Source organism: Cervus elaphus, chromosome 5 (genome assembly GCF_910594005.1).
Source record: "Cervus elaphus chromosome 5, mCerEla1.1, whole genome shotgun sequence".
Classification (NCBI taxonomy): Eukaryota; Metazoa; Chordata; class Mammalia; order Artiodactyla; family Cervidae; genus Cervus; species Cervus elaphus.
This window is the reverse complement of record NC_057819.1, coordinates 7,803,598-7,827,624: the sequence shown is the minus strand read 5'-3', so window position 1 is coordinate 7,827,624 and position 24,027 is coordinate 7,803,598. Positions and strand designations below refer to the sequence as shown.

The 24,027-nt window shown below is 47.4% G+C and overlaps 1 protein-coding gene across 2 annotated transcripts in view; it reads left to right on the top strand.

Moving 5' to 3' along the window:
- SGSM1 (small G protein signaling modulator 1) overlaps positions 1-19,327 on the top strand; it is a 73,758-nt gene extending 54,431 nt beyond the window's left edge. For both annotated transcript variants that reach the window (XM_043901516.1, XM_043901515.1), the window contains 8 exons: positions 453-521; positions 1,476-2,066; positions 5,690-5,814; positions 6,550-6,632; positions 10,777-10,886; positions 12,736-12,832; positions 14,513-14,680; positions 17,186-19,327. In XM_043901516.1, coding sequence (XP_043757451.1) covers positions 453-521; positions 1,476-2,066; positions 5,690-5,814; positions 6,550-6,632; positions 10,777-10,886; positions 12,736-12,832; positions 14,513-14,680; positions 17,186-17,274 — 1,332 coding nt within the window. In that variant the 3' untranslated portion in view covers positions 17,275-19,327. The remainder of the gene's footprint in view (positions 1-452; positions 522-1,475; positions 2,067-5,689; positions 5,815-6,549; positions 6,633-10,776; positions 10,887-12,735; positions 12,833-14,512; positions 14,681-17,185) is intronic.
- Positions 19,328-24,027: the final 4,700 nt, after the last annotated feature.

Here is a 24,027-nt window from a genome sequence, read left to right as displayed (position 1 = left end):
CCTGTCGAGTTTGCTAACATCCCATTGGCTGAAGCAGGTCACACGGCCTAGCTTTGCTTCAGAGAAGACACAAGCTGGAAGTTATAGGGCAAAAAGCATGTATACAGGGAAGGAGCAGAAAATGGGCATTGATACAGCCAGTCCTTTGAGTTCAAAGTCTCAAGTGCAGAGCATTTAAAAGCGGCGGTCTCTGGTTGCAGGTGGGAGCTGGAGGTCCTGTGGTTTGTATAGCCTCCAAAGGGGCTCTGGGGATGAGGGGTGAGCCCCCCCACCCACTTTTATTTGACAGATAGGAAGCTGAGGCCCTGGGAGGGGACTTGCTCATGTCAGGAATAGAGATAAGACCACACTTACTGATTCCCAGCCTAGCTCTCCATCCTGAGCTCAGATCAGGGACCCTGAGCCTAGATGCAGCCTCACCTGAGCTCCCTCCTGCCCCCTTTTCCTCTCAGTCCTCCCAGAGTTGCAGTTCCGGCCGCCAGAACATCTGCCTGCAGAGCGACTCCAGCAGCAGCACACAGGTGAGGCCCTGCCCCCTCTCCACCCATCCGCCTCCCTCCAGCCGGGAATAATGGGATCAGAAGTCCCTCATCTCCAGATCACTAAAGATTTCTCTGTTTTAACTTTTTATACTTCCATTAAAAATTGAAGTTCTGCCTACACAAGTGATACGTGAATCTCTTCTGCCTATTAAAATAATATTGCAGAGAAAACTAAATTTGGTTTTGCCCATCCCTAACCCCTACATGCCCTCCCTAGAAATAACATTGCCATCTTCCCTGAATATACTTTGTTTTCTAGTTTTGACTTTGGAGTTAGGAAAATGTTTTGTTTTTTTTAACACGACTGAAAGCAATTTAATCAAAAAGAAATCTTTTTAAAACCAGAAGCACATGAAATTACCAGTAAATCAAGTGGGTGATATAACCACACCAAAGAAATATTTCAAATGACCTTGGGACATGATCTTATACAGTCTGCATTGATGGGATATGGCCTAAAGACACAAATAACCACAAATAAATCTTGGATATATACCCTGGAGACTTTTCCATAATATTTCATATTCATCTAAGTGTTCTTGAAAATTGATTCATAATGCTTAACTACATGGATATATTTTAAGCCTGTTCCTTATGCAGTTAACTAATTAGTTAACTTAAAAAAATTTTTTGTGCACATAATTTTGTATGATGAAAGGTTTTCTTCCTCAGAGCCAACTGCAATGCTCCCTTGTTTCTTTCTGGATTTTTCTATGCCTGTTCCTGCATACGGAGAACTTTTAAATTTTCTACAAATGGGAGAATATGTCCCACCTTGTTCTGCCTCCATCTTTTTACTGACCGCGTAGCGTTCCCCTGCGTGCATGTTCCATATTTGAACCAACCCCCTGTGGATGGCTATTCAGCTCGGTGCTGGAAGCAGCACCATGGCAGACATCCTAGCCCATCTGTCTTTGTGCACCTTGTCTGCAGGTCTTTGAGTCTGTGGACGAGGTGGAGCAGGTGGAGGCAGAAGGCAGGCTGGAGGAGAAACCGACCAAGATCCCCAACGGGAACCTGGTGAATGGCACCTGCTCCCCAGACTCAGGCCATCCCTCCTCCCACAACTTCTCCTCGGGCCTCTCGGAGCACTCAGAACCCAGCCTGAGCACGGAAGACAGCGTCCTGGACGCCCAGCGCACCGCCCCCCTGGTGCTTCGACCCAGGGACAGCAGCATGGATGACGGGCAGAGCAGTGAGGCCACCACGTCCCGGGACGAGGCCACTCGTGAGGAGCTGGCCGTGCAGGACAGCCTGGAGAGTGACCTCCTGGCCAACGAGAGCATGGATGAGTTCATGTCCATCACTGGCAGCCTGGACGTGGCTCTGCCCGAAAAGGAGGGCCCCGCGATGGAAGGCTGGAGGGGCAGCGAGGTGGAAAAGCAGAGCCAGGTGGACAGTGAGGACAACCTCTCAGAGGAGCCTGAGATGGAGAGTCTCTTCCCTGCGCTTGCTTCTCTGGCCGTGACCACCTCGGCCAACAGCGAGGCATCCCCTGTGTCTTCCAGTGGCGTCACCTACTCCGTAAGTCACCAGGATTTTCCTCCTCTCTGTTTTCTGCAGCCGTGGGAGGGTGGCAAACCTCTATTATCCAGAACGACCTCTGTTTCATTGCCTTTACCCCATCATGGAGGGTTCACTGTAGAAATCCATTTGGAAGAGAAGGTAATTTAATACTTAAAGAACACAGACTTTTGCAGACAAACAGTGCTGGGTTCAAATCCCAGCTTAGGCACATCTTGGTTTATGCTCAGGTCCAGTATCTCTTGAATATTTTACTTTCTTGCCATAAAAACCCAGAGGGAAGAATGTCAACTGAAAAGGTTTTCCGAGCCAAGGATCATGTACCTGTTTTATTCTGGGGGCTTCCCTAGTGGCTCAGACAGTAAAGAGTCTGCCTGCAATGCAGGAGACCCGGATTCGATCCCTGGGTTGGGAAGATCCCCTGGAGAAGGGAATGGCTACCCACTTCAGTATTCTTGCCTGGAGAATCCCATGGACAGAGGAGCCTGGTGGGCTACAGTCCATGGGGTTGCAAAGAGTTGGACACAACTGAGCGACTTCACTTTCTTTTTTTAATTTATTTTTTTGGGCCTTGCAGCATGGCTTGGGGAATCTTAGTTCCCTGACCAGGGACCAAACTCATGCCCTCTGCAGTGGAAGCTAGGAGTTATAACCATTGGATCACCAGGGAAGTCCCCACATCCATTTTCTTTTAAAGAATTTGTTATTTCTATCACAGAGTCAAACAGTCAGACTAGGCTGGATCCAAAAACCTAAAGTTGTCTGGCCCAACTCTGCCTCTCCCCCGAGGCAGTAGTAGTGACTTATTCTGCCCAAATTATCTGGTGTTTACCCTCGTGTCTGGAAATAATATACTTTATTGCTACTGCTTGATATGTTTTTAGTTTTCTTCAGTTTTAGATATTGCCTGTTGACTTCCCATTATGGAGGAAGAGGATTCAGTCTTCTTCCTTCCCAACCCCTACACCCTCACCACACAAGTGAAACCACCCATTCCCCATCCATCCACTATAGTCACAATAATTTTAGTTAAATGATTATTCTCTGTTTATACTGTTATAGCAATATAATGCATATTAAATTGCATGTTTTCCTGTAAAAAATTTTGTTTTTCCTAGAAGTGTTTTTGTTTGTTACATGTATATTGTAGCATGTATATATATATATACACACACACATGTATGTATATATCTTGATCTTCAGTTCAGTTCAGTTGCTCAGTTGTGTCCAACTCTTTGCGACCCCGTGAACCACAGCACGCCAGGCCTCCCTGTCCATCACCAGCTCCCGGAGTCCACACAAGCCCATGTCCATCGAGTTGGTGATGCCATCCAACCGTCTCATCCTCTGTCGCCCCCTTCTCCTCCTGCCTGCAATCTTTCCCAGCATCAGGGTCTTTTCAAAGGAGTAAGCTCTCCGCATCAGGTGGCCAAAGTATTGGAATTTCAGATTCAACATCAGTCCTTTCAATGAACACCCAGGACTGATCTCCTTTAGGATGGACTGGTTGGATCTCCTTGCAGTCCAAGGGACTCTCAAGAGTCTTCTCCAACACCACAGTTCAAAAGCATCAATTCTTCGGCCCTCAGCTTTCTTTATAGTCCAACTCTCACATCCATACATGACCACTGGAAAAACCACAGCCTTGACTAGATGGACCCTTGTTGGCAAAGTAATGTCTCTGCTTTTTAATATGCTGTCCAGATTGGTCATAACTTTCCTTCCAAGGAGTAAGCGTCTTTTAATTTCATGGCTGAAATCACCATCTGCAGTGATTTTGGAGCCCCCCAAAATAAAGTCAGCCACTGTTTCCACTGTTTCCCCATCTATTTGCCATGAAGTGATGGGACTGGATGCCATGATCTTAGTTATCTTGATCTTACTTTCTTCTTATATAAAATGAGGATAATAATTGCATATACCTCATAGGATTGTGAGGAAAAAAATAAAAAATTTTCATCAGACAAAATGAAAGAGGCCTTCTCAGGAAACAGCATCAACAAAAATTAAAGTCAGACATCTGATTGGTCCAGATAGAGGAAGTTTTCTCAGTGATGACAGGAGAGGGCTAGGAAGAGGAGGAGAGAGATTCTGTGGAAGAGTGCCCCTCTGAGGAGCTGGGGTGTGACTGTTTTTTCCCTCCCCTGTGAGGTGTAACAATTCTTTCCCTCCCCTGTGAGAAGCTGGGGTGTGACTGTTCTTGCCCTCCCTTGTGAGGAGCTGGGGTGTAACAGTTCTTCCTTCCCCTGTGAGGAGCTGGGTGTGACTGTTCTTTCCCTCACCTGTGAGGAGCTGGGGTGTGACTGTTCTTTCTCTCCCCTGTGAGGAGCTGGGGTATGACTGTTCTTGCCCTCCCCTGTGAGGAGCTGGGTGTGACTGTTCTTTCTCTCCCCTGTGAGGAGCTGGGGTGTGACTGTTCTTTCTCTCCCCTGTGAGGAGCTGGGGTGTGATTGTTCTTTCCCTCCCCTGTGAGGAGCTGGGGTGTGACTGTTCTTTCTCTCCCCTGTGAGGAGCTGGGTGTGACTGTTCTTTCCCTCCCCTCTGAGGAGCTGGGGTGTGACTGTTCTTTCTCTCCCCTGTGAGGAGCTGGGGTGTGACTGTTCTTTCCCTCCCCTGTGAGGAGCTGGGGTGTGACTGTTCTTTCTCTCCCCTGTGAGGAGCTGGGGTGTGACTGTTCTTGCCCTCCCCTGTGAGGAGCTGGGTGTGACTGTTCTTTCCCTCCCCTGTGAGGAGCTGGGTGTGACTGTTCTTTCTCTCCCCTGTGAGGAGCTGGGGTGTGACTGTTCTTTCCCTCCCCTGTGAGGAGCTGGGGTGTGATTGTTCTTTCCCTCCCCTGTGAGGAGCTGGGGTATGACTGTTCTTGCCCTCCCCTGTGAGGAGCTGGGTGTGACTGTTCTTTCTCTCCCCTGTGAGGAGCTGGGGTGTGACTGTTCTTTCCCTCCCCTGTGAGGAGCTGGGGTGTGATTGTTCTTTCACTCCCCTGTGAGGAGCTGGGGTGTGACTGTTCTTTCTCTCCCCTGTGAGGAGCTGGGTGTGACTGTTCTTTCCCTCCCCTCTGAGGAGCTGGGGTGTGACTGTTCTTTCTCTCCCCTGTGAGGAGCTGGGATGTGACTGTTCTTTCCCTCCCCTGTGAGGAGCTGGGTGTGACTGTTCTTTCTCTCCCCTGTGAGGAGCTGGGGTGTGACTGTTCTTTCCCTCCCCTGTGAGGAGCTGGGGTGTGACTGTTCTTTCTCTCCCCTGTGAGGAGCTGGGGTGTGATTGTTCTTTCCCTCCCCTCTGAGGAGCTGGGGTGTGACTGTTCTTTCTCTCCCCTGTGAGGAGCTGGGATGTGACTGTTCTTTCCCTCCCCTGTGAGGAGCTGGGGTGTGACTGTTCTTTCTCTCCCCTGTGAGGAGCTGGGGTGTGACTGTTCTTGCCCTCCCCTGTGAGGAGCTGGGTGTGACTGTTCTTTCTCTCCCCTGTGAGGAGCTGGGGTGTGACTGTTCTTTCCCTCCCCTGTGAGGAGCTGGGGTGTGACTGTTCTTTCTCTCCCCTGTGAGGAGCTGGGGTGTGACTGTTCTTTCTCTCCCCTGTGAGAAGCTGGGGTGTGACTGTTCTTTCCCTCCCCTCCTGGGGGCCCGCAGCCAGAGCTCCTGGACCTGTACACGGTGAACCTGCACCGCATCGAGAAGGACGTGCAGAGGTGTGACCGCAACTACTGGTACTTCACGCCCGCCAACCTGGAGAAGCTGCGGAACATCATGTGCAGGTGGCCGGGGGCCGGGGGCGGGGCTGTCGGGAGCAGGGGGCGGGGTTGTCGGGGGACGGGGGGCGGGGCTGTCGGGAGCAGGGGGCGGGGTTGTCGGGGGTGGGGAATGGATGGAGTGAGGTCCCCTGGATTCAAATCCTTTCTCTACTGTTCATTATGAGGTGTGTGACTTGGTGCGTGTCACTTAATTCTCTGTGCTTTATTCTCTTTATTTTTGAACTGGGATAATGATAGATTTTCCATATGATTAGTTTGAGAATTCAGTGATAAATACATATGTAGTGGACAGAGCATACAGTAAATGCTCAGTAAACAGTAGTTATGATTATTAAGAAGCAGAGGAGAATTCCAGGCAGAGGGGACGGCTCTGGCAGAAACACAGGGGCAAGAACGTGAGCTTTGTTTGTACAGAGGTAAATATCTCAGTGCAGCCGGAAGGGAAGAAGTCCTGGGAAGTGATGTGTGAGACTGTGAGGGGGGTTGGGAGGAAGCAATAGACGCCCCTGTCATGCAGTGAAGAGCCTGTAAAGGCTCCTGAGCTTTAAGAAGGTCATCCTGGTGACTGTGCATAGGCTGCTTGAAGAGAATGAGCCTGGGGATGGAAATCCAGGCAGGAGGCTGGGGGAGTTGGTCCAGGTGAGAGGTGGGGGACCAAAGCAGGGTGAGAGGAAAGGAGGAGTGGGTTGGAGAGGCAGACTGTGGGTGCCATCACTGGCCGTCCTGTGTGTCTTACAGCTACATCTGGCAGCACATTGAGATCGGCTACGTCCAGGGCATGTGTGACCTGCTGGCCCCGCTGCTGGTCATCCTGGATGATGGTGAGTGTACCCTCCCTGCCCCCGGACTGGGGATGCAGTTTCCTTCCCACGGCAGAGAAGAAAGGGTAACCTTACTGTGCGACTCTACAGACTGGGTTGGTGCAGCTGTTCAGAAGACCTGTCTAGTGAACACATCAAGGTCTTAGTGAAATAAAAAGTTCTTTTGTTCTACATTGGCCAACACTTATTTCCAGGTGCCTACACCCATCCAAGCTTTTGCTAGCCACTGGTTATATAAACATGAATGAAAACAAAGGAAAACTCAGACTGAGATGGCTTCACTGGTGAATTCTACCTAACACTTAACAAAGAATGAATACCAATACTTCATAAACCCTTCTAAAACATAGAAGAGGAGGGAATGCTTCTCAACTCCTTCTGTGGTGCAGGTCCTTATATGAGGACCTATTGGTACCCGGATAGCAATACCAGATAAAGACATCACAAGAAAAGAAAACTACAGGCCAATATCCTTTATGAAATCAAGGTAAAAATCCTCAAAAAAACACTAGCAAACTGAATCCATCAAGATATAAAAAGGATTATATATCGTTATCAAATGGGATCTATCCCAGGAATACAAGGCTGACTCAATATATGAAATTCAATCAGTGCAATTCACTACATTCATAGAATAAAGGATGAAGGTCACATGATCATGTCATCAGACAAAATTCAACAGCCTTTCGTGAAAAAAAAATTCAGCAAACTCAGAACAAAAGAGAACTTAATCAACGTGATAAAAGACATCTCTGAAAAACCCACAGCTAATACTCAGTGATGAAATTCTGAATACTTCTCGCCTAAGGTCAAGAGTATGACAAAGATGTCCACTTCTGCCACAAAAGGCCCTATCCTGGACAATTACTGAAGAAAAAAGAATAAAGACGTCTAGGTTGGAAAGGAAATAAAACCATCTATATTTGCAGTTGGCATGATCTTGCATACAGAAGATCCTAAGGAGTCAAAAAAATATTAGAACTAATAAACAAGTTCAGCAAGGTTGCAGGATATAGAACTTATACAGTTCTATATTATATTTAGATATATTATATTCAACTATATTTTTATACTATTGCAATAAACAATCTAAAAATGAGAATAGAAAAGCAATTCCATTTGCAGTAGCCTTTCATGAGTAAAATATTTATGAATAAATTTAACAGAAGTGCAAGATTTGTACACCAAAATCTTTAAAATGTTGCTGAATATAGTGAGCCAGAAACACAAAAACTGAGTCATTTTTCTTCCAGTGAGCATGTGATTCTTACTTGATTTGAGGTTGCAAATAGACAAACAGATCTTCCCAAAAGGGAACTAAGCAAAAAAAAAGAAGACCATGAAATTGGATTCTTTGTTATTTCTCACCCAACAGAGAACAAACTTTCATTATACACCCAACAGAACTCACCAGATAGTTAACCATACGAGCAAATCCCCAACCATTGCTATCACCAATTCACATTAATTTGTTGAAGGTGTATAAACCAGAAATAAAAACAAATACATAATATCAATAAAAAAAAGAACTAGAGGGTTAGAAACGTTAAAACTCTGTTGCCACCCAAAATTCACTTCAGAAACCAAGAGAAGATGCGGCAAATGGACTTAATTTGTCTCCATTGGATTAATCCCCTCAAACAGCTCAGTGGATGACGACCTTCAGAACTGATGAAATGTAATTTTCAGAAGGTTACATGACTCTCACATACAAATAAAATGAACAAAGATTTTATTCAGTGTATTAATGAGGAAACCAGTCAGGTACGAAAACTGGCTTCAGGAACATTTGAGTTGCTGGGCATGTTAGCAACATCAAGGTAGGGTGCTTCCAGAAAGGGCAAATCTGTAGAGACAGAAAATAGACTCGTGGTTGACAGGGACAGTGAGGAGAGGGAAATAGGTGATGACTGCCAATATGTAGTGTCTTTTGGGGGTGATGATAATGTTCTAAAATTAGATAGAGATGATGGTTCTCAACTCTGAATATACTAAAACCACTGAATTATATTGGGTTGGCCAAGAAGTTTGCCCGGATTTTTCTGTAACACCATACAGAACATTGTACAGAAAAACCCAAGCAAACTTTTTGGCCAACCCAGTACATTTAAAAGAGTGAATTTTATGGTGTGCGAGCCTCAATAAAGCTGTTTAAAAATGAGAAGTATAAGTCGCAACTCTTAGAGCTGAGCATAGTGACGTCTTTCCAGAAAGTTCACTAAAGAAGAGGGTGGGAGGTGAAAGAGAAGCTGTGCAGTGGAGAAACCGGAAAACACTGCCCCTGTCAGGTGGCCAAGGTCATCCTCCGTCCACATCAGTACTGTACACCCTTGATATGATATGAGTCAAGCGGAACCTCACCTACATGGTTTTTCTCACAATAACCCATAACCCCAGTCTTATTGTGAGAAAAACATCAGACAAATTCCACTAGAGAGGCATCCCATAGAACACCTGGCATGCACTCTTCATAACCATCAGGGTCACCAACAACAAGGAAGGTCTGAGTCACAGCTAGAGCCAAGAGGAGCCTAAGGAGAGATGACAGCTGTAAATAATGTAATTCTTAGATGAGTTCTTGGAACAGCAAAAGGACATAAGGTAAAAAACTATGGACTTGAGTTAATTATGTATCAGGTGATTGCAGCCATGAAATTAAAAGACACTTACTCCTTGGAAGGAAAGTTATGACCAACCTAGACAGCATATTAAAAAGCAGAGACATTACTTTGTCAACGAAGGTCCGTCTAGTCAAGGCTATGGTTTTTCCAGTGGTCATGTATGGATGTGAGAGTTGGACTATAAAGAAAGCTGAGGGCCGAAGAATTGATGCTTTTGAACTATGGTGTTGGAGAAGACTCTTGAGAGTCCGTTGGACTGCAAGGAGATCCAACCAGTCCATCCTGAAGGAGATCAGTCCTGGGTGTTCATTGGTAGGACTGATTCTGAAGCTGAAACTCCAATACTTTGGCCACCTGATGCGAAGAGCTGACTCATTTAAAAAGACCCTGATGCTGGGAAAGATTGAGTGCAGGAGGAGAAGGGGACAACAGGGATGAGATGGTTGGATGGCATCACCGACTCAATGGACATGGGTTTGGGTGAACTCTGGGAGTTGGTGATGGACAGGGAGGCCTGGCGTGCTGTGGCTCATGGGGTCGCAAAGAGTTGGACACGACTGAGCGACTGAACTGAACTGAACTAGGTCATTAATTGTAACAAATGTACAAATTAATGGGAGATGTTAGTAATGGGAGGAACTAGGTGTGAGGTATATGGAAACTCTACACTCTTCTCAATTTTTCTGTAAATCGAAACTGTTCTGAAAAATAAAGAAAATGAGCAAGATTCTGTGGTGACTTGGGTAACCTTATAACTTTCTCTAAAGCTACTTGGCGTTAAGAGAAAATGGGTACTGTTTTCAAATTATTCTTTAAACACTGGGTTGAACAGTATGAAACAGATTTTTTTTTTTTTTTAGCTGTGCCATGCAGCTTGCAGGATCTTAGCAGTTCCCCAACCAGGGATTGAATCCATGCCCTCATCAGTGCAAGTGTGGAGTCCTAACCACTGGACCAGGGATTGAACCCATGCCCTCAGCGGTGAAAGTGTGGTGTCCTAACCACTGAACCACCAGGGAATTCCCAACATATATCTTTTAAATTCCATAAATACTCAGAGCCTTAGTATATATAGTCGCTCTCTAAGTAGCATTTCCCAAAGTTCCTTGACCTTTGCTTTGCATAACACCTGCAAACACCCTTCCAGTATTGACACTTGTTATTTTAATACAGTGGTTCTCAGACAGGAGAGTTTCATGAGCCCCACAGAATTTTTTTCAAGACATTTGGGACCAAATACTGTCAACTTTTTATTAGAGTAAATAGGGATCTTTAAAACACAGCGTTTGCTGTCACCATTGTTTCCTAAAAGAAAGGATGCTCTATTTCCATACCTCTCAGGGGGGAAGTGCATAATGAAAGATTGGAGAGCATCCCTTGAAATGATGTGCATGGGTATACTCCATGTCCTTACGTTTCTTATTTGGCTATGGACTTAATGAACCGGCTCGGACCCTCGGACCATCACTCTGGGACCTTGGGCAGTGGCAGAGTTGACTCTTTCTCCTGTACTCTTTCCCCAGAGGCCCTTGCCTTCAGCTGCTTCACCGAGCTCATGAAGAGGATGAACCAGAACTTCCCCCACGGGGGCGCCATGGACACACACTTTGCCAACATGAGGTCGCTAATCCAGGTATGACCTTGTGCTTGTCTGTAATATAACTTATTCCAGCTCAACCCAATGGACCACAAACCAACTTAATAGCCACACCTAGTTTAAATTAACTCAGTAACTCAGTCCTATTTCACTCAGCCCAGTTAAGTTAAACTGAAAAACTCAATTCAAATTAACCTTCACTCAACAGCTCAAGTCGACTCCACTGGATTCATTCTTACTGAGCATTTACTTGGCCCAGGCACCGTGTCTACAATGATGAACAAGACACGGTCCTTGCCCTTAACAGGACATTTGATTGTATTGGTCCTTTTCTGCAGAGAAAGGTGGTGGCGGTGGTGGTTTTGTTGCTAAGCAGTGTCCGACTCTTTGCGACCCCACGGACTGCAGCCCACCAGGCTCCTCTGTCCATGGGATTTTCCAGGCAAGAATACTGGAGTGGGTTGCCATTTCCTCCTCCGGACTGCAAAGAAATATTTGAGTATATTTCTCTCTCTCTTTTTCTGTCACACATACACACACACACACACACACACACACACACACACAGAGCTTTATTGAGATAAATTCATATATTGTAAAATTTGCCTTTTTGAAATGTTGGGTTCATTGGGTCTTAGAATAGTCACAATAGTGTGAAATCATCATCACTGTCTAATTTCAGAACACTTTCATCACCTTGAGAAAGAATCTCTATCCCCTGAGCTTCCCTGGTGGTTCAGTGGTAGAGAATCCGCCCACCAACACAGGAGACGCAGGTTTGATCCCTGGGCCGGGAAGATCCCCTGGAGAAGGAAATCGGCTGGTAAAGAATCCGCCTGCAATGCGGGAGACCTGGGTTCCATCCCTGGGTTGGAATGATCCCCTGGAGAAGGGAACGGCTACCCACTCCAGTATTCTTGCCGGGAGAATCCCATGAACTGTATAGTCCATGGGGTCGCAAAGAGTCGGACACGACTGAGCGACTTTCACTTTCCAGTGTCCTTGCCTGGGAAGTCCCGTAGACTGAAAAGCCTGGCGGGCTGCAGTCCGTCGTGTCACCAAAGAGTTGGACGTGGCTTAGCAACCAAACAACAGCAAACACCACCACCATTGACAGCAATGCCTCTCCCCTGCTCCTGGCAGCCACTAGTCTACTTTCTGTCTCTGTAGATTTACCTCTTCTGGACATTTCATGTAAATGGAGTCACACAATATGTGGCTTTTTGTGTCTGGCTTTTTTCACGTAGCATGATGTTTACAAGGTCCGTCCACGTTGCAGCATGTATCGACATGTCATTCCTTCTATTGTTGAATATTCCATTGCATAGATAGACCACATTTTGTATACCCATTCATCCTCTGATGGATACTTGGGTTCTTTACACTTTTTGGCTATTATGAATAACGCCGTGGTGTACATTCACGTGTAAGTTTCTATATGGACGTAGGTTTTCATTTTTGTTGGGGATATACCTACCAGTAAAACTACAGCTGTACCATTCTCCATTCCCACCAGCAACACACGAGGTTCCATTTTCTCTACATCCTCCCAGCCCTTTGTTGTCTGGCATTTTTATTATAGCCACCCTAGTGGATATGAAATAGTAGCTCATTATGGTTTTGACTTGCATTTTCCTAATTACTAACGATGGTAAGCACGGTTCCTGTGCATATTGGTTATTTGTATATCTTCTTTAGCAAAAGACTGGGTTAGGTTGCATCAGATTGATTTCCACTTCAAATTCTTTGGCCATTTTTAAGCTCCACCCGGTTGTTAAGGGCTGTGCAGTGTCTGGTATGGGGATGTAACATCATTTATTCGACTGTCCCATCTGGCCCAGCCTTTGCTGAGGAGGCTGATGCCTTTCTTTCCTTCCTCTGACAGATCCTGGACTCAGAGCTCTTCGAGTTGATGCATCAGAATGGGGACTACACTCATTTCTACTTCTGCTACCGCTGGTTCCTGCTGGATTTCAAGCGAGGTACACACCTCCAACTGGGACCTTGTTCCCAGACTCTTTGTAGCAGAGCCCCAGGGGGAAAAGATACCACAGCAGTGAGGCTGGGACATGTTAGGACAAAGCCACTGGACTAGAGAAACACCTATTTGTTGAGTTCTGACTATAGTTTTCCTACCGTATCTTGCAGAGACACTGTAGTAGGTGTTCTCACAATCCCCATTTTACAGATGAGGAGACTAAGGCTGAGAAGAACTAAATTCAGACCTAGCAATAACAGAGCCAGGATTTGAGCCCCCATCTGTCTACCCAAGCCCAGTTCCCTACCATTCTGTTAAGTGACTTATCAGAGGCCAAGAACTCTGAAGCCCATGGAGTCTCTTTCCCATGTAACTGAGAAATGATGTCTGACACAGTGCGTTGCTATCTTGCCAATTTGGGATGATGCTGATAATAATATCTAGCCTGTATGCATACATGTGTGCTCAATTGCTCAGTCGTGTCCAACTCTTTGCAACCCCATGGACTGTAGCCTGCCAGGCTCCTCTGTCCATGGGGTTCTTCCAGCAAGAATACTGGAGTGGGTTACCATTTCCTCCTCTAGGGGATCTTCCTGACGCAGGGCTCCAACCCAGGTCTCCTGAGTTTCCTGCATTGGCAGGCTGATTCTTTATCACTGAGCCACCTGGGATTCCCCTAACCTGTATAAAGGTGTTTATTAAGGGCCAGGCACTGTACTGAGCCATTTCTATGTATTATTTCTTCAGCCCTTTATTTTTAAAAAATATTTATTTATAAAAAAAATATTTATTTATGTGTTGAGTCTTAGTTATGACACGTGGGATCTTTTGTTGCCACGCACAGGCTCTTCATTGCAGTGCATGGGCTTGTGGGATCTTAGTTCCCCAAGCAGGGATTGAACCTGTGTCCCCTGCATCGCAAAGCAGACTCCTAACCACTGGACCATCAGAAAAGACTCTTCAGTCCTTTATTACTATTGGTATCACACCATGTGAAGTTCCCTGGTGACTCAGTGGTAAAGAATCTGCCTCCCAATGCTGGAGACTCGGATTTGATTCCTGGGTTGGGAAGATTCCCCTGGAGAAAGAGATGGCAACCTCCTCTACCAACATTACCACACTTACAGATGCGGAAAAGAAAGGGCTCATGGAGGGGAAGTAATTATCCCAAGGTCACCTTGCTCATAAGTGATGGAGCCGGGATTCAGACTGATGTTTATTGGACACAGGAAGCCTTACTCTCCATCCTTACTCTGCTGTCTCTCTTTACTAGACCCAGAAGCAGCAGCTGACTCTCCCTGGGTGCAAGGGGAAGGGGAGGTACCCCATGGGTGCTAGAGGAGCTGGAGGGTGCAGGCAGAGAGCAGGACCCTGGCCCCGGGGTCAGGGCAGGGACAGGTCAAGGAAAACCAAAGCTGCCCCTGCCCAGTTCCTCCACTCACAGGATGTCAGAGGTGGAAACATGCAACCCGCCTAGTGTGCCCAGCCTCTTCCACAGAAAGGGGAAACAGGCTGCGGTCAGATGACAGCGCCCAGGTCTCCTGCCCTGGCCTGAGCTCTGTCTGCCGCCCCAGGACAGAAGCTCAGAGCACGGCCGGCCTGGGATGCTCCTCGAGGGCGGGCAGCACCATGAGCTCTGAGGGGGACTCTCCCCACGCACATGTATGTGTTGGTGTCTTGGCAGAACTCATCTATGATGACGTCTTCTCTGTCTGGGAGACCATCTGGGCAGCCAAACACGTCTCGTCCGCCCACTACGTCCTGTTCATCGCGCTGGCGCTGGTGGAGGTCTACCGTGACATCATCTTGGAGAACAACATGGATTTCACAGACATCATCAAATTTTTTAACGGTACCCACGTGATCAGGGTCTCATCCGAAGGGGGCAGGCTTCTGGAGGGCCCCTTCCTGGGTCCTGGAGAGGGATGGATGGAGGGTCCCTGAGATTGATTTAAGATGAAGAGGACGGAGGAGGCTTCTGACCACCTCCTTTGGCTATTTCCCAGTGGATGAGTTGACGTCTCGTAATCCTGAGTGATCCACGTGTGTTTCTCTCAGGGATCTGGCCAAAGGGGCCTGGGTGTTGAAATCAGGCTCAGGGGCCAACCTTGGCTCTGCTGGGAACGAGCTGTGCCATAGACACGTCACTTCCCCTCTCCCTAAACATCTGCTTCCTCACCTGGGAACAGGAGGGAAGGTGTCTGCTTCAGAGGGTTGACGTGTGGAGGGAAAGCAGATACAGGAAGGTGGCATGAAAAAGGCACAGTCTTGCCACCCAGGAGCTGTGTGACCTTGGGCAAGTGACTTCACATCTCTGAGCTTCAGATTCCTTAGGAATAAAATGGTACTGACATCTCCATCACAGAGATGTCAGGAGGATTAAATGAGACCACAGGGATGTCAGGCCCATCAGTCACATGGTACTTGGCTCACAGCTGTTGCTTTGAATAGAAGCTGTTGCTATTATCACTATTAAAACATTTTCTTAAACTAAAGAAGGTTTTGGATAAAGCAAAAAAAGAAAAAAGCCACCAGTGATGACCTTACACTGGAAACATTATTAGTTATTATTATTATTAATATATTTTATATTTAAATAATATATAATAATAATAAATAGTTATAATTAACATTATTAGTTATCATTAGAAAAAAATTTCAAAGATAGTACAGAGAGTTTCCTGTACCTTTTAACACCACAGCCCCTAATGTTAGTATGTTACCTGATCCTCGTACACGTGTCACAACAAAGAAATTAACACTGATATAGTACTATCAACTAAACTACAGATTTACTTGATTTCACTTGGTTTTTAACTAACGTCCTTTTTCTACTCTAGGATCCAGTCCAGAAAACCATGTTGTACTTAATAGGTTCATTTAAAAATATTCATTTTTTCATCCAGTCTTTTCCAAAATTATGTATATGGTGGCTAAACCATAGAGAATCCGCCTGCCAATGCAGGAGATACCCAGAGACAATCCCTGGGTTGGGAAGATCCCCTAGAGAAGGAAATGGCAACCCACTCCAGTGTTTTTGCCTTAGAAATCCCACGGACAGAGAAGCCTGGTGGGCTACAGTCCATGGATGTGACTTAGCGACTAAACAACAATCACAGAATCCAATTGTATCTAGGCTTTTTTCCACTGATGTTTTTAAAACCATTTTCCATATAATGATTTTTTGAGAAAGCAGAATATACCTCAAGCACCTGTTCATCACTTCCTGAACCATCCTTTCTGGTTTAACATCTGTGTTGGTTTTGGTTTGAGGTTGTAATTGAGAACTCAGAGCAATTCATATCTTAGCTTGGAGGTTCTCAAACTTTCTTAGTTCATAGCACCTCTAGTGTCTCTGTGAAATTTTTGTGGCATCCCAGACCATCCAGTAACTACTGAATAATTAAGTCCAAACCACCTAATAAGTATATCTATCCTAACAACTTAGTAGCCATTTGAAAAAATAGCACATGTAAGTCAAAAGAAAATAATATATTTTATATTTAAATAAGTAGTTTTTAATGGGTGTGCTCACCTGTCGGACTTTGCCCAGCTTCTCAAATCTTGGAATCAGTTTGAACTCACCACCTTCACTACCCTTTCCATAGTGATTTTCACATGATACTTGCTTTTATCATGGCAACTGCTTGCTGAAAACTTAGTTTTTTTGCAAAGCTATAAAGCCATTGATAGGAACGCAAATTGCAAACTCACTCATTCACATTAGCAGTTTATGTGGTGTTCAACAGATGTGGAGGATCGCTGTATTTCTCCCCAAATTGCCGTGAGTTCACAGTGGTACCCTGGGCACCCAATTTGGGAACCATGGTCTTAGTGTCTTTCTCTTCTACCAAATGATTTCTTTATGACAAGTGTCTAAATTTAGGATTATTATTTTTCAAAGAACTGATCATTGTGTGTTATTCTTGACAAAATGGCTATTTGCGCTTTCTCCCCTCCACCCTCCCATCTCCTTCTGTTGCTTGCTTTCCTCTCTACTTTTAAGCGTCCACCTTGTGCCCAACATTGCTTTCTTAAAAGGTGCCCAGTCATTGTGTCTGTAGGAGGATGGTGAGAAAACCTAACATTTTTTAAACAGGCACACTTTATCCTGTTTGATCTCACAGTAACCTTGTGAAGTAGGTACTGTTACGGTTCCCATTTCACAGATGAGGAAACTGAGGTCTGGAGTCGCAGGCCGTCCCCAAAGTATGTGCTTCCAGAGCCACTCTGGGGGTGATGCCAGTTGATGATGGGGATGGGGGTACCCCAGAGACCTCTCAGGGTCTCTGCTGGAAGTGTGGCCCAAGGACAGACAAAGAGAAGGCTCATGCGATTCTGCCTTCTGCTCTTTCAGAGATGGCCGAGCGACACAACACCAGACAGGTCCTGAGGCTGGCCCGGGCCCTCGTGTACAAGGTGCAGACCCTGATTGAGAACAAGTGAGGGCCGCGCCCGCGCCCGCCCGCCCGCCTGTCCTGCCTGCTTCTCCTCCCAGCCGCCCGGGGAGCGAGGTCCTGGCGTCTGTTCCCAGCATGGACTTCTGTGCAAAGAGAAAGCACCCCAGCTTTGACCCCTGGGCAGGTGGGGTGGAGGGGTTGCCCCTTCAGTTCAGCCTTACGTTTTCCTGTCTGACCAAAGATCGCCCAAGCCTGGGATTTCTCCCTTGCGGGAGTTTGGGGTTGTTGGTGGGCAGAAGGACCATCTTCGTTCGTGGTCTCCAGAATGGTCTTCTCCCCTTTCCCTCCCATCCCTCCAAGCTGTCTTGTCGGATGAGACTTGGGTTGGGGACTTTTCGGAAACGGATATAGGAGAGGTCTGTGGGGCTGCCTCTGAGCTCTGAAGGGGCCTTTGGAGATGTTCCAGAACGTGGCTGGGAGCAGAGCACTGCTGACACGGAATTCTTCTATGAAGGACGCCTCCCCGTGCACTGTCGGGGGTTGAGCAGCATCTCTGGCCTGTCCCTGCTAGATGCCAGTAGCGCCCTCCGCCCCCCGCCGCCGCCCGCCCCTCCCTGGGCCTTATGACATCCAGAACTTCTCCGGACATTGCCAGGTAGCCCCCCGTTTGAGAACCGCTGACTTGCAGGAGGGACTGCAAGTGTTTCTCCCTCCCCACTTTCTTTGTACCTGAGCCAACTGTGTCCTGAGACTCCCTCCCATTTAGAAAAGGCACATGGGGTCCTCTGCACATCTCTCCTGGGGTCGGGGATTTCAGTTGTGTTTTCTCGTCTTTTCCTCCTCCCCCTGGCCCCGGGAGAGACTTTTTTCTTCTTTCAACAAAAGGCTGTGAGAAGGGTCTGTAAACTTGAGACAGGCCTCTTCGTGGTCCTGCTCAGAGCCCCTGCTCCGGGCAGGGCAGAGTCCACATCCCCTTCCTCTCATCCTAGGGAGGACCTCGCCTCTCCTTCCTACATTGGGTCCGGAGTTCCAGAAGCTTGGAAGGTGTGTGTTGGTGCAAGCCACTTGTTCAAGGAGGCTGGCATTTCCTTAAGTGCCCTTGCTTACTCAGGACAAAGGGAAGAGAGGAGGACAGAGGTTGGCCAGGGTAGGGTGTGGCGGGTGTTCTCCTTGGGGGAAAAATAAAAATCAGCTGATGAACTGGCATCCAGATCACAGCCCAGCCTGGAAATGGTCCCCTCCATGTCTTCACACAAAGGGTCACCAACCCCCCAAACAGACCCTAGGCGAGCTAGTTTACCCTGCCTACATGTCCTCCCAGGAGAGCAGTCATGCCAGCCCTTCTCTGCTTTGGAGAATGGACCAGCGTCAGGAAAAACAGAGAGAGTCCAAGAAGGATGCTCTTCCCAAGAATGGCAGGTAGGATTTTGGAGAGGAGAGGAGACTCACCAAGCACATTGAAACCTTGAGAGAGGGGGCGCATCAGTCCTCCGGTCCTGAGCAAAGCAGGAAGGGAGCAGTCCCTGCCTGGCCTGCTTGTGAAGGCGCTTCCCTTGGACCCAGCACTTTCGGCTGCATCTGAACTTCTGCCCAAGTCGGGTGTCCTGGGTGGGATGGATGAGAGATGGACCTCGCTTCCGAAGAACACTCTGTGCAAGTTTCATCTCCTTGCCTTGGCCCTCTGCCTTCCCGAGACGGGTGATCATGTATGAAATTTCCCTCTAGATAAGAGTTTTATTTTGCCATTCAACTCTTCACTACAGAGGATGTTATTTTAGCAAGACTTCCGATTCTTATTTATTTTTTGACAGACTGGTCTGAAAGTACAGCACAAGATCTCTTCTCTGCCTTCTCTCGTGGTGTTCCAGAGAGCGTCGTGGTTGTGATTTGAAACAGTGCTTATTTATTTGGCTTACTGTGTTTATTTGGGTCTCTGTACGCTGTGTGTGTGTCCTTGTGTCCCCGAATCAAATGCGTGGGAGTCGTTTTATCTATGGAGTGCTGTCCTTTTCTCAGTGTTGCCGACATATCTGGTTACTGTTTACTGAAGAGTCGTGTCTATATATAGAGAAAATATATACAGAATTGTGTGAACCTGGGTTATTTCTTGCTTCTGTGTTTGTGGATTTTCTCTTTGATTTGAAAGAAAGAAATGTTTGCTTCTGAAGAGTGTGTCCTCATACCCCAGTCCTCCCAGCCCACCCCAGTTGACCCAGACCCAGAGAGGGACAGATTCTCATGCTCGCTGCCTGATCGGTCCCCAGAAAGTGCAAGGCTGGTGAAACTGGTCTCATCCTTTGTATCAGTTAGTTGTTACCACAAGCAATGCTGTGTAACAAACCACCCCAAATCTTAGTGGCTTCAGACAGCCATTTATTTAGCTTGTGATGATTCTTTTTTTAATATTTATTTATTTATTCACATCTTTGGCTGTGCCAGGTCTTAGTTGCAGCACATGGGATCTTCAGTTGTGGTGCTGGATCTTTTTTTAGCTGTGGCACGGGGAACCCTTAGTTGCAGCATGTGGGGTCTGGTTCCCCAACTAGGAATTGAACCTGAGCCCTCTGCATGGGGAGCTCAGAATTTAGCCACTGGACCACTAGGGAAGTCCCTCCATGCACTATTGACTTATGGTAATGGATGATATCCTTTAGGGGAAAAAATTTCTAAGAAAATATTTTGCTTTAGTAAAAGCTTTCCTAAGCACGGCATTTACAGCTTGCATAGATGTGAGAAGATGAGTCTTGGGCCACTAGGCACGTTTCCTTGACTCACCTCGGGTGGGACAAGGGGTCTTTGTTGCCAGGTGCATGGCACACACAGGTGTCACTGTGAGGTCCTGCTCCCACCCTTTTCTTCTTCCTCCTCTGCCTCCTCCATCTTTTCCTCCACGTCTTTATCTTCTCCTTCCCCCACACCTCTGGTTCCTCTCCTCTCCTTCTGCCTGCTTTCCTTGTAGCCTCGAGCATGTGGATACTGTCTATCACCATGCCTTCGCCTGAATGATGCTGTTCCCATCTAGGACAACATGTGGGGTTTAGCCCCTCTGGCTACTCCACCATTTCCCTTCTAAACCATACTCACTTTTATTTGCACCTCAAGCTTTCTGTTTGGCATCTGGGAGAGTCCATGGGGACAGTTAGAAGCACTTGCGCAAAGAGTTGAGGAGGTCCCAACCATCCCATTTCGGAAGGGCCGGTGCCCATGTGTGCCATCCTGTTTCATCTTCCTCCTCCTCTCCCAGGCCTGAGGTTCCAGCAGCCTGACAGGGAAGGGAAGTGAGGGTACAGCTAAGGGCAGTGGGAGGAACTAGTTTAGATCTCTTCTCTTTTTTCAAACAGATACTCAAGTTTGAGAGACATTAGATCCATCAGTCAATGAGTCTTCTCCCCAAGTTTTATGACAGCATCTCCCAAACTCAAGTCACCTGTCATCCCCCTTTATGATTTGGATCATATCTATGAGCTATTATATCTTCACTAGTTTTCTTTAAATCAACTCACCTTTTAAAAAAAATTTTTTTATTTATTTGGCCGTGCCGGGTCTTAGTTGCCGCACGTGGGATCTTTAGTTGCGGCATGTAGGATCTAGTTCCCTGACCAGGGATCGAACCTGGATTCCCTCCATTGGGAGCCTGGAGTCCTAGCCACTGGACCACCAGGGAGATCCCATAAATCAACTCACTTTTTAAACTTCAAGCTAAGAGCAAGCCAGGATCATTTGCATAAACAGGAGATGGTTGTAAAAATGAATACTACTATTTTACCAAAGTACCTTTTCCCACTGAAGGCTTTCCTGAAGCCTACTCGCTCGCTGTTAAGAAGAGATGTAATAAGGGTCTGAGAGGTTCAAGATATACTAGCACCAGACGAGCTTTTCTTCTTGGAGGACTTCAAGAAGGACTGACGTGGGAATGACTTTCTCACTGCACCAACTAAAATTACATTCTGTATCTTTGTCCACATGTTTGGGGAGTGATGACTTAGGGTCCCAAGTCTGCCGGCTCCTGGCTGTGTGATTTTGGGCAAGTGACTTTACCTCTCTGAGCCTTGGTGTTCATTTCTGCAAACCGGAGGTAGTGATGGGTGTGGATTCCCTGGTGGCTCAGATGATAAAGAATCCGTCTGCCATGCGGGAGACCCGGATTTGATCCCTGGGTTGGGACGGTCCCCTGGAGAAGGGAACAACTACCCACTTTAGTGTTCTTGCCCGGAAAATTCCATCGACAGAGGAGCCTGGTGGGCTATAGTCTGTGGGGTTGCACAGAGTTGGACACGACTGGGCGACTAACACTTTGACTTCTTTGGCTGTGGATTCAGTCCTGGCCCTCCTCTTTCACTGGGACCCTCTGGCCCTAGCATTGCTGGGAACGGTTTCCTGGTTGAGACCTCAGTTTCCCTGAGTTCCCATCATCTCTTGCTCGGGTTCTCAGGTGAGACTTTGAAACCTGAGAGGATACAGCTCCTGGAGGAGAACTGGGGAAGGGATGAACTCTGCACCCTCTCGGGCTGTGACAGGGCCGCTGGAGGCGGGTATGGTGAGGCCATCGGTTCTTGGCAGGAGCAAAACCCACGCCGACTCTGCAAACTGCACTGGGCTCTGCTGACTCAGGGACGGGCTCTCAGGGCTCTGTGCTGCTGGCTTTGAAGCCGCCCGACACATTGACAGCTTGAGGCCAGGACAGGTGTAGACTCTGGAGGGAGCACAATCAGATCCTCGGAGTCAGCCTAGCAGAATTCAGATGACCCTCTGAACCCTGCAGCGCCTGGGGACTTTCCATTACATCAGGGCGTCAGGCAGGACTCCTCCGGTATCTTCCTGGCATTCTTTATTCAGATTTGTGGAGCACAGTGGTTTCCAGCCTCGGTAGGGGCAGGGCTCCCCCAAATAAAGAGTGCCTCTTACTATGATGCAGAGAAAAATGAGACGGATCCCTCTGTCTCTTGTCAAATAAGGATGGTGTCTGTGGAAATGCTTCTGCTTCATAGGCTGAAGAATCGCTCCCTTTGGCACTGCTGAAATTGCTGAGAGAGAAAATAAAAGGGGACTTCCCTGGCAGTCCAGTGATTAGGACGCCACACTGCCCGAGGGCCCAGGTTAAATCCCTGGTCAGGGAACTAAGATCCTCCTAGCCACACTGCATGGTCAAGAGAGATGATTGAGGAACTTGGTGGGGGGGGCAGGGGACTGTTGTAAGATTATTACACAGAGGAGACGGCTCATTTCAAGCACAGGTGGGTGACCTGAGGCTGAGTTTGGGCTTCTTCTTGTTGGCATCTATCTGCTTGCTGCTTTTTGCACTGGGGATGCTGCTTAGGGTTCCTGAAATCTTCCCACACAAGCCTGACTCCCATCAACGTGTTTCTGATGACACTTGAAACATACCAGGGGTCTTCGAGTCCATCTGCACACCATGGGGCGGCTTCCTAGGCTTTCTATTACCTTAATCTATTATTCTGTGACTTTTTAAAAGTAATTATAGTCCTTATTTTCTGAGAGATGAATGCAGGCTGCATTCTCAGTGGCAGATGTGTTTTTCAAAATTGTAGAATTGCTGTAATAATATAGTCCTGTTGTTTACAGATGGTCTTAGTTGAATGTTTAAAGCCAAAAGAGTTTGATGAGCTGGGTCAGGGCAGAGATGTCATTCTGCCTCTATCACAGAGTCAGACAGCCCTGGATTCAAATCCCAGCTCTGCCACCAATCAGCTGTGTGACTTTGGGCGAGTGACTCTGTCTCTCTGAGCTGCAGTCTTCACTTCTGTGGAATGAGGATAACAAAGTTTCCCTCAAGGAAAGGAGTTGGGCACTGAATGTTTTTGGCTTGCTCAGCCTCCTTGCCCCATTCCAGGACCAGCAATTTCTCCCATCTTCTGGGAAACTGTGTTACGTACATTATAACTATGGCCTTCTAGTCTAGATTGCTGACACCCCCCTCCCCCCAGGGGGACACATGACCCAGTCCTGGCCCATCAGCTTCCTTCCTTGGGAAGAGAGTGGTTCATGCTTTCTTCCACTGCAGCCACAAGCTAGAGGGATGCCAGCCTGGAGTTGCCCGTCACCATGTGTCCTGGGGGTAGAGAAGCAGGTGTGGCTGGATCCATGTAGTCAAGTGAAATCCTTAGAGCTCCATCCGTGTCCATCTCGTGGCTCCGCCCTCCTCCATGCTGGTTTATACAGGTCCCAGGCCCATCTCTGAACCAGTCATTCCGACCATTCCTGATTGGCTAAAAGGTCTCATTTGTCCATCTTAAAGCCTCGAGCAGTCAGAAAGTGGCTGAGGGTCACATCCAAAGGGAGGATTAAGGTGCTGCTCCCAAAGCAGGGCACTAGGTCATGATCAGCAAAGGTGACAGGCTGACTCCAGCACCCCATGGCAGAGAGAGCAGTGTGGAGCTGTGAACAGACCCACTGTGGGCTCAGAAGTCAGCATGGCTGGAGGGAGAGGAGCAGGGTCAGGTGGGTGACAAGAAAGAAGCTGAAGAGAGAGGTCGGGACTGCATCTCAAGGGGCCTCGTGTGCCCCAAGTAACGGTGAGGTTTTCATATCAGTGGGATTCTTTGCAGGAAGGGTGAGACAGGTCTTTAACGCCTGACCCCACTCCCTGCTGAATCCCCACCCCAACACTGGACCAGCTGTCATTTATAAGGGGACGTTCTCATTGATGGGAAAATGAATACTTTCCAGATTCACCAAGAGGAGGAGTTATAGAAAGGGAGGGAAGAGAGAGAGAATATGCACATACCCATTAAAAGGTGTAGTATCTGAGTGACAACCAGGGATCCAGAATTGCCCCAGA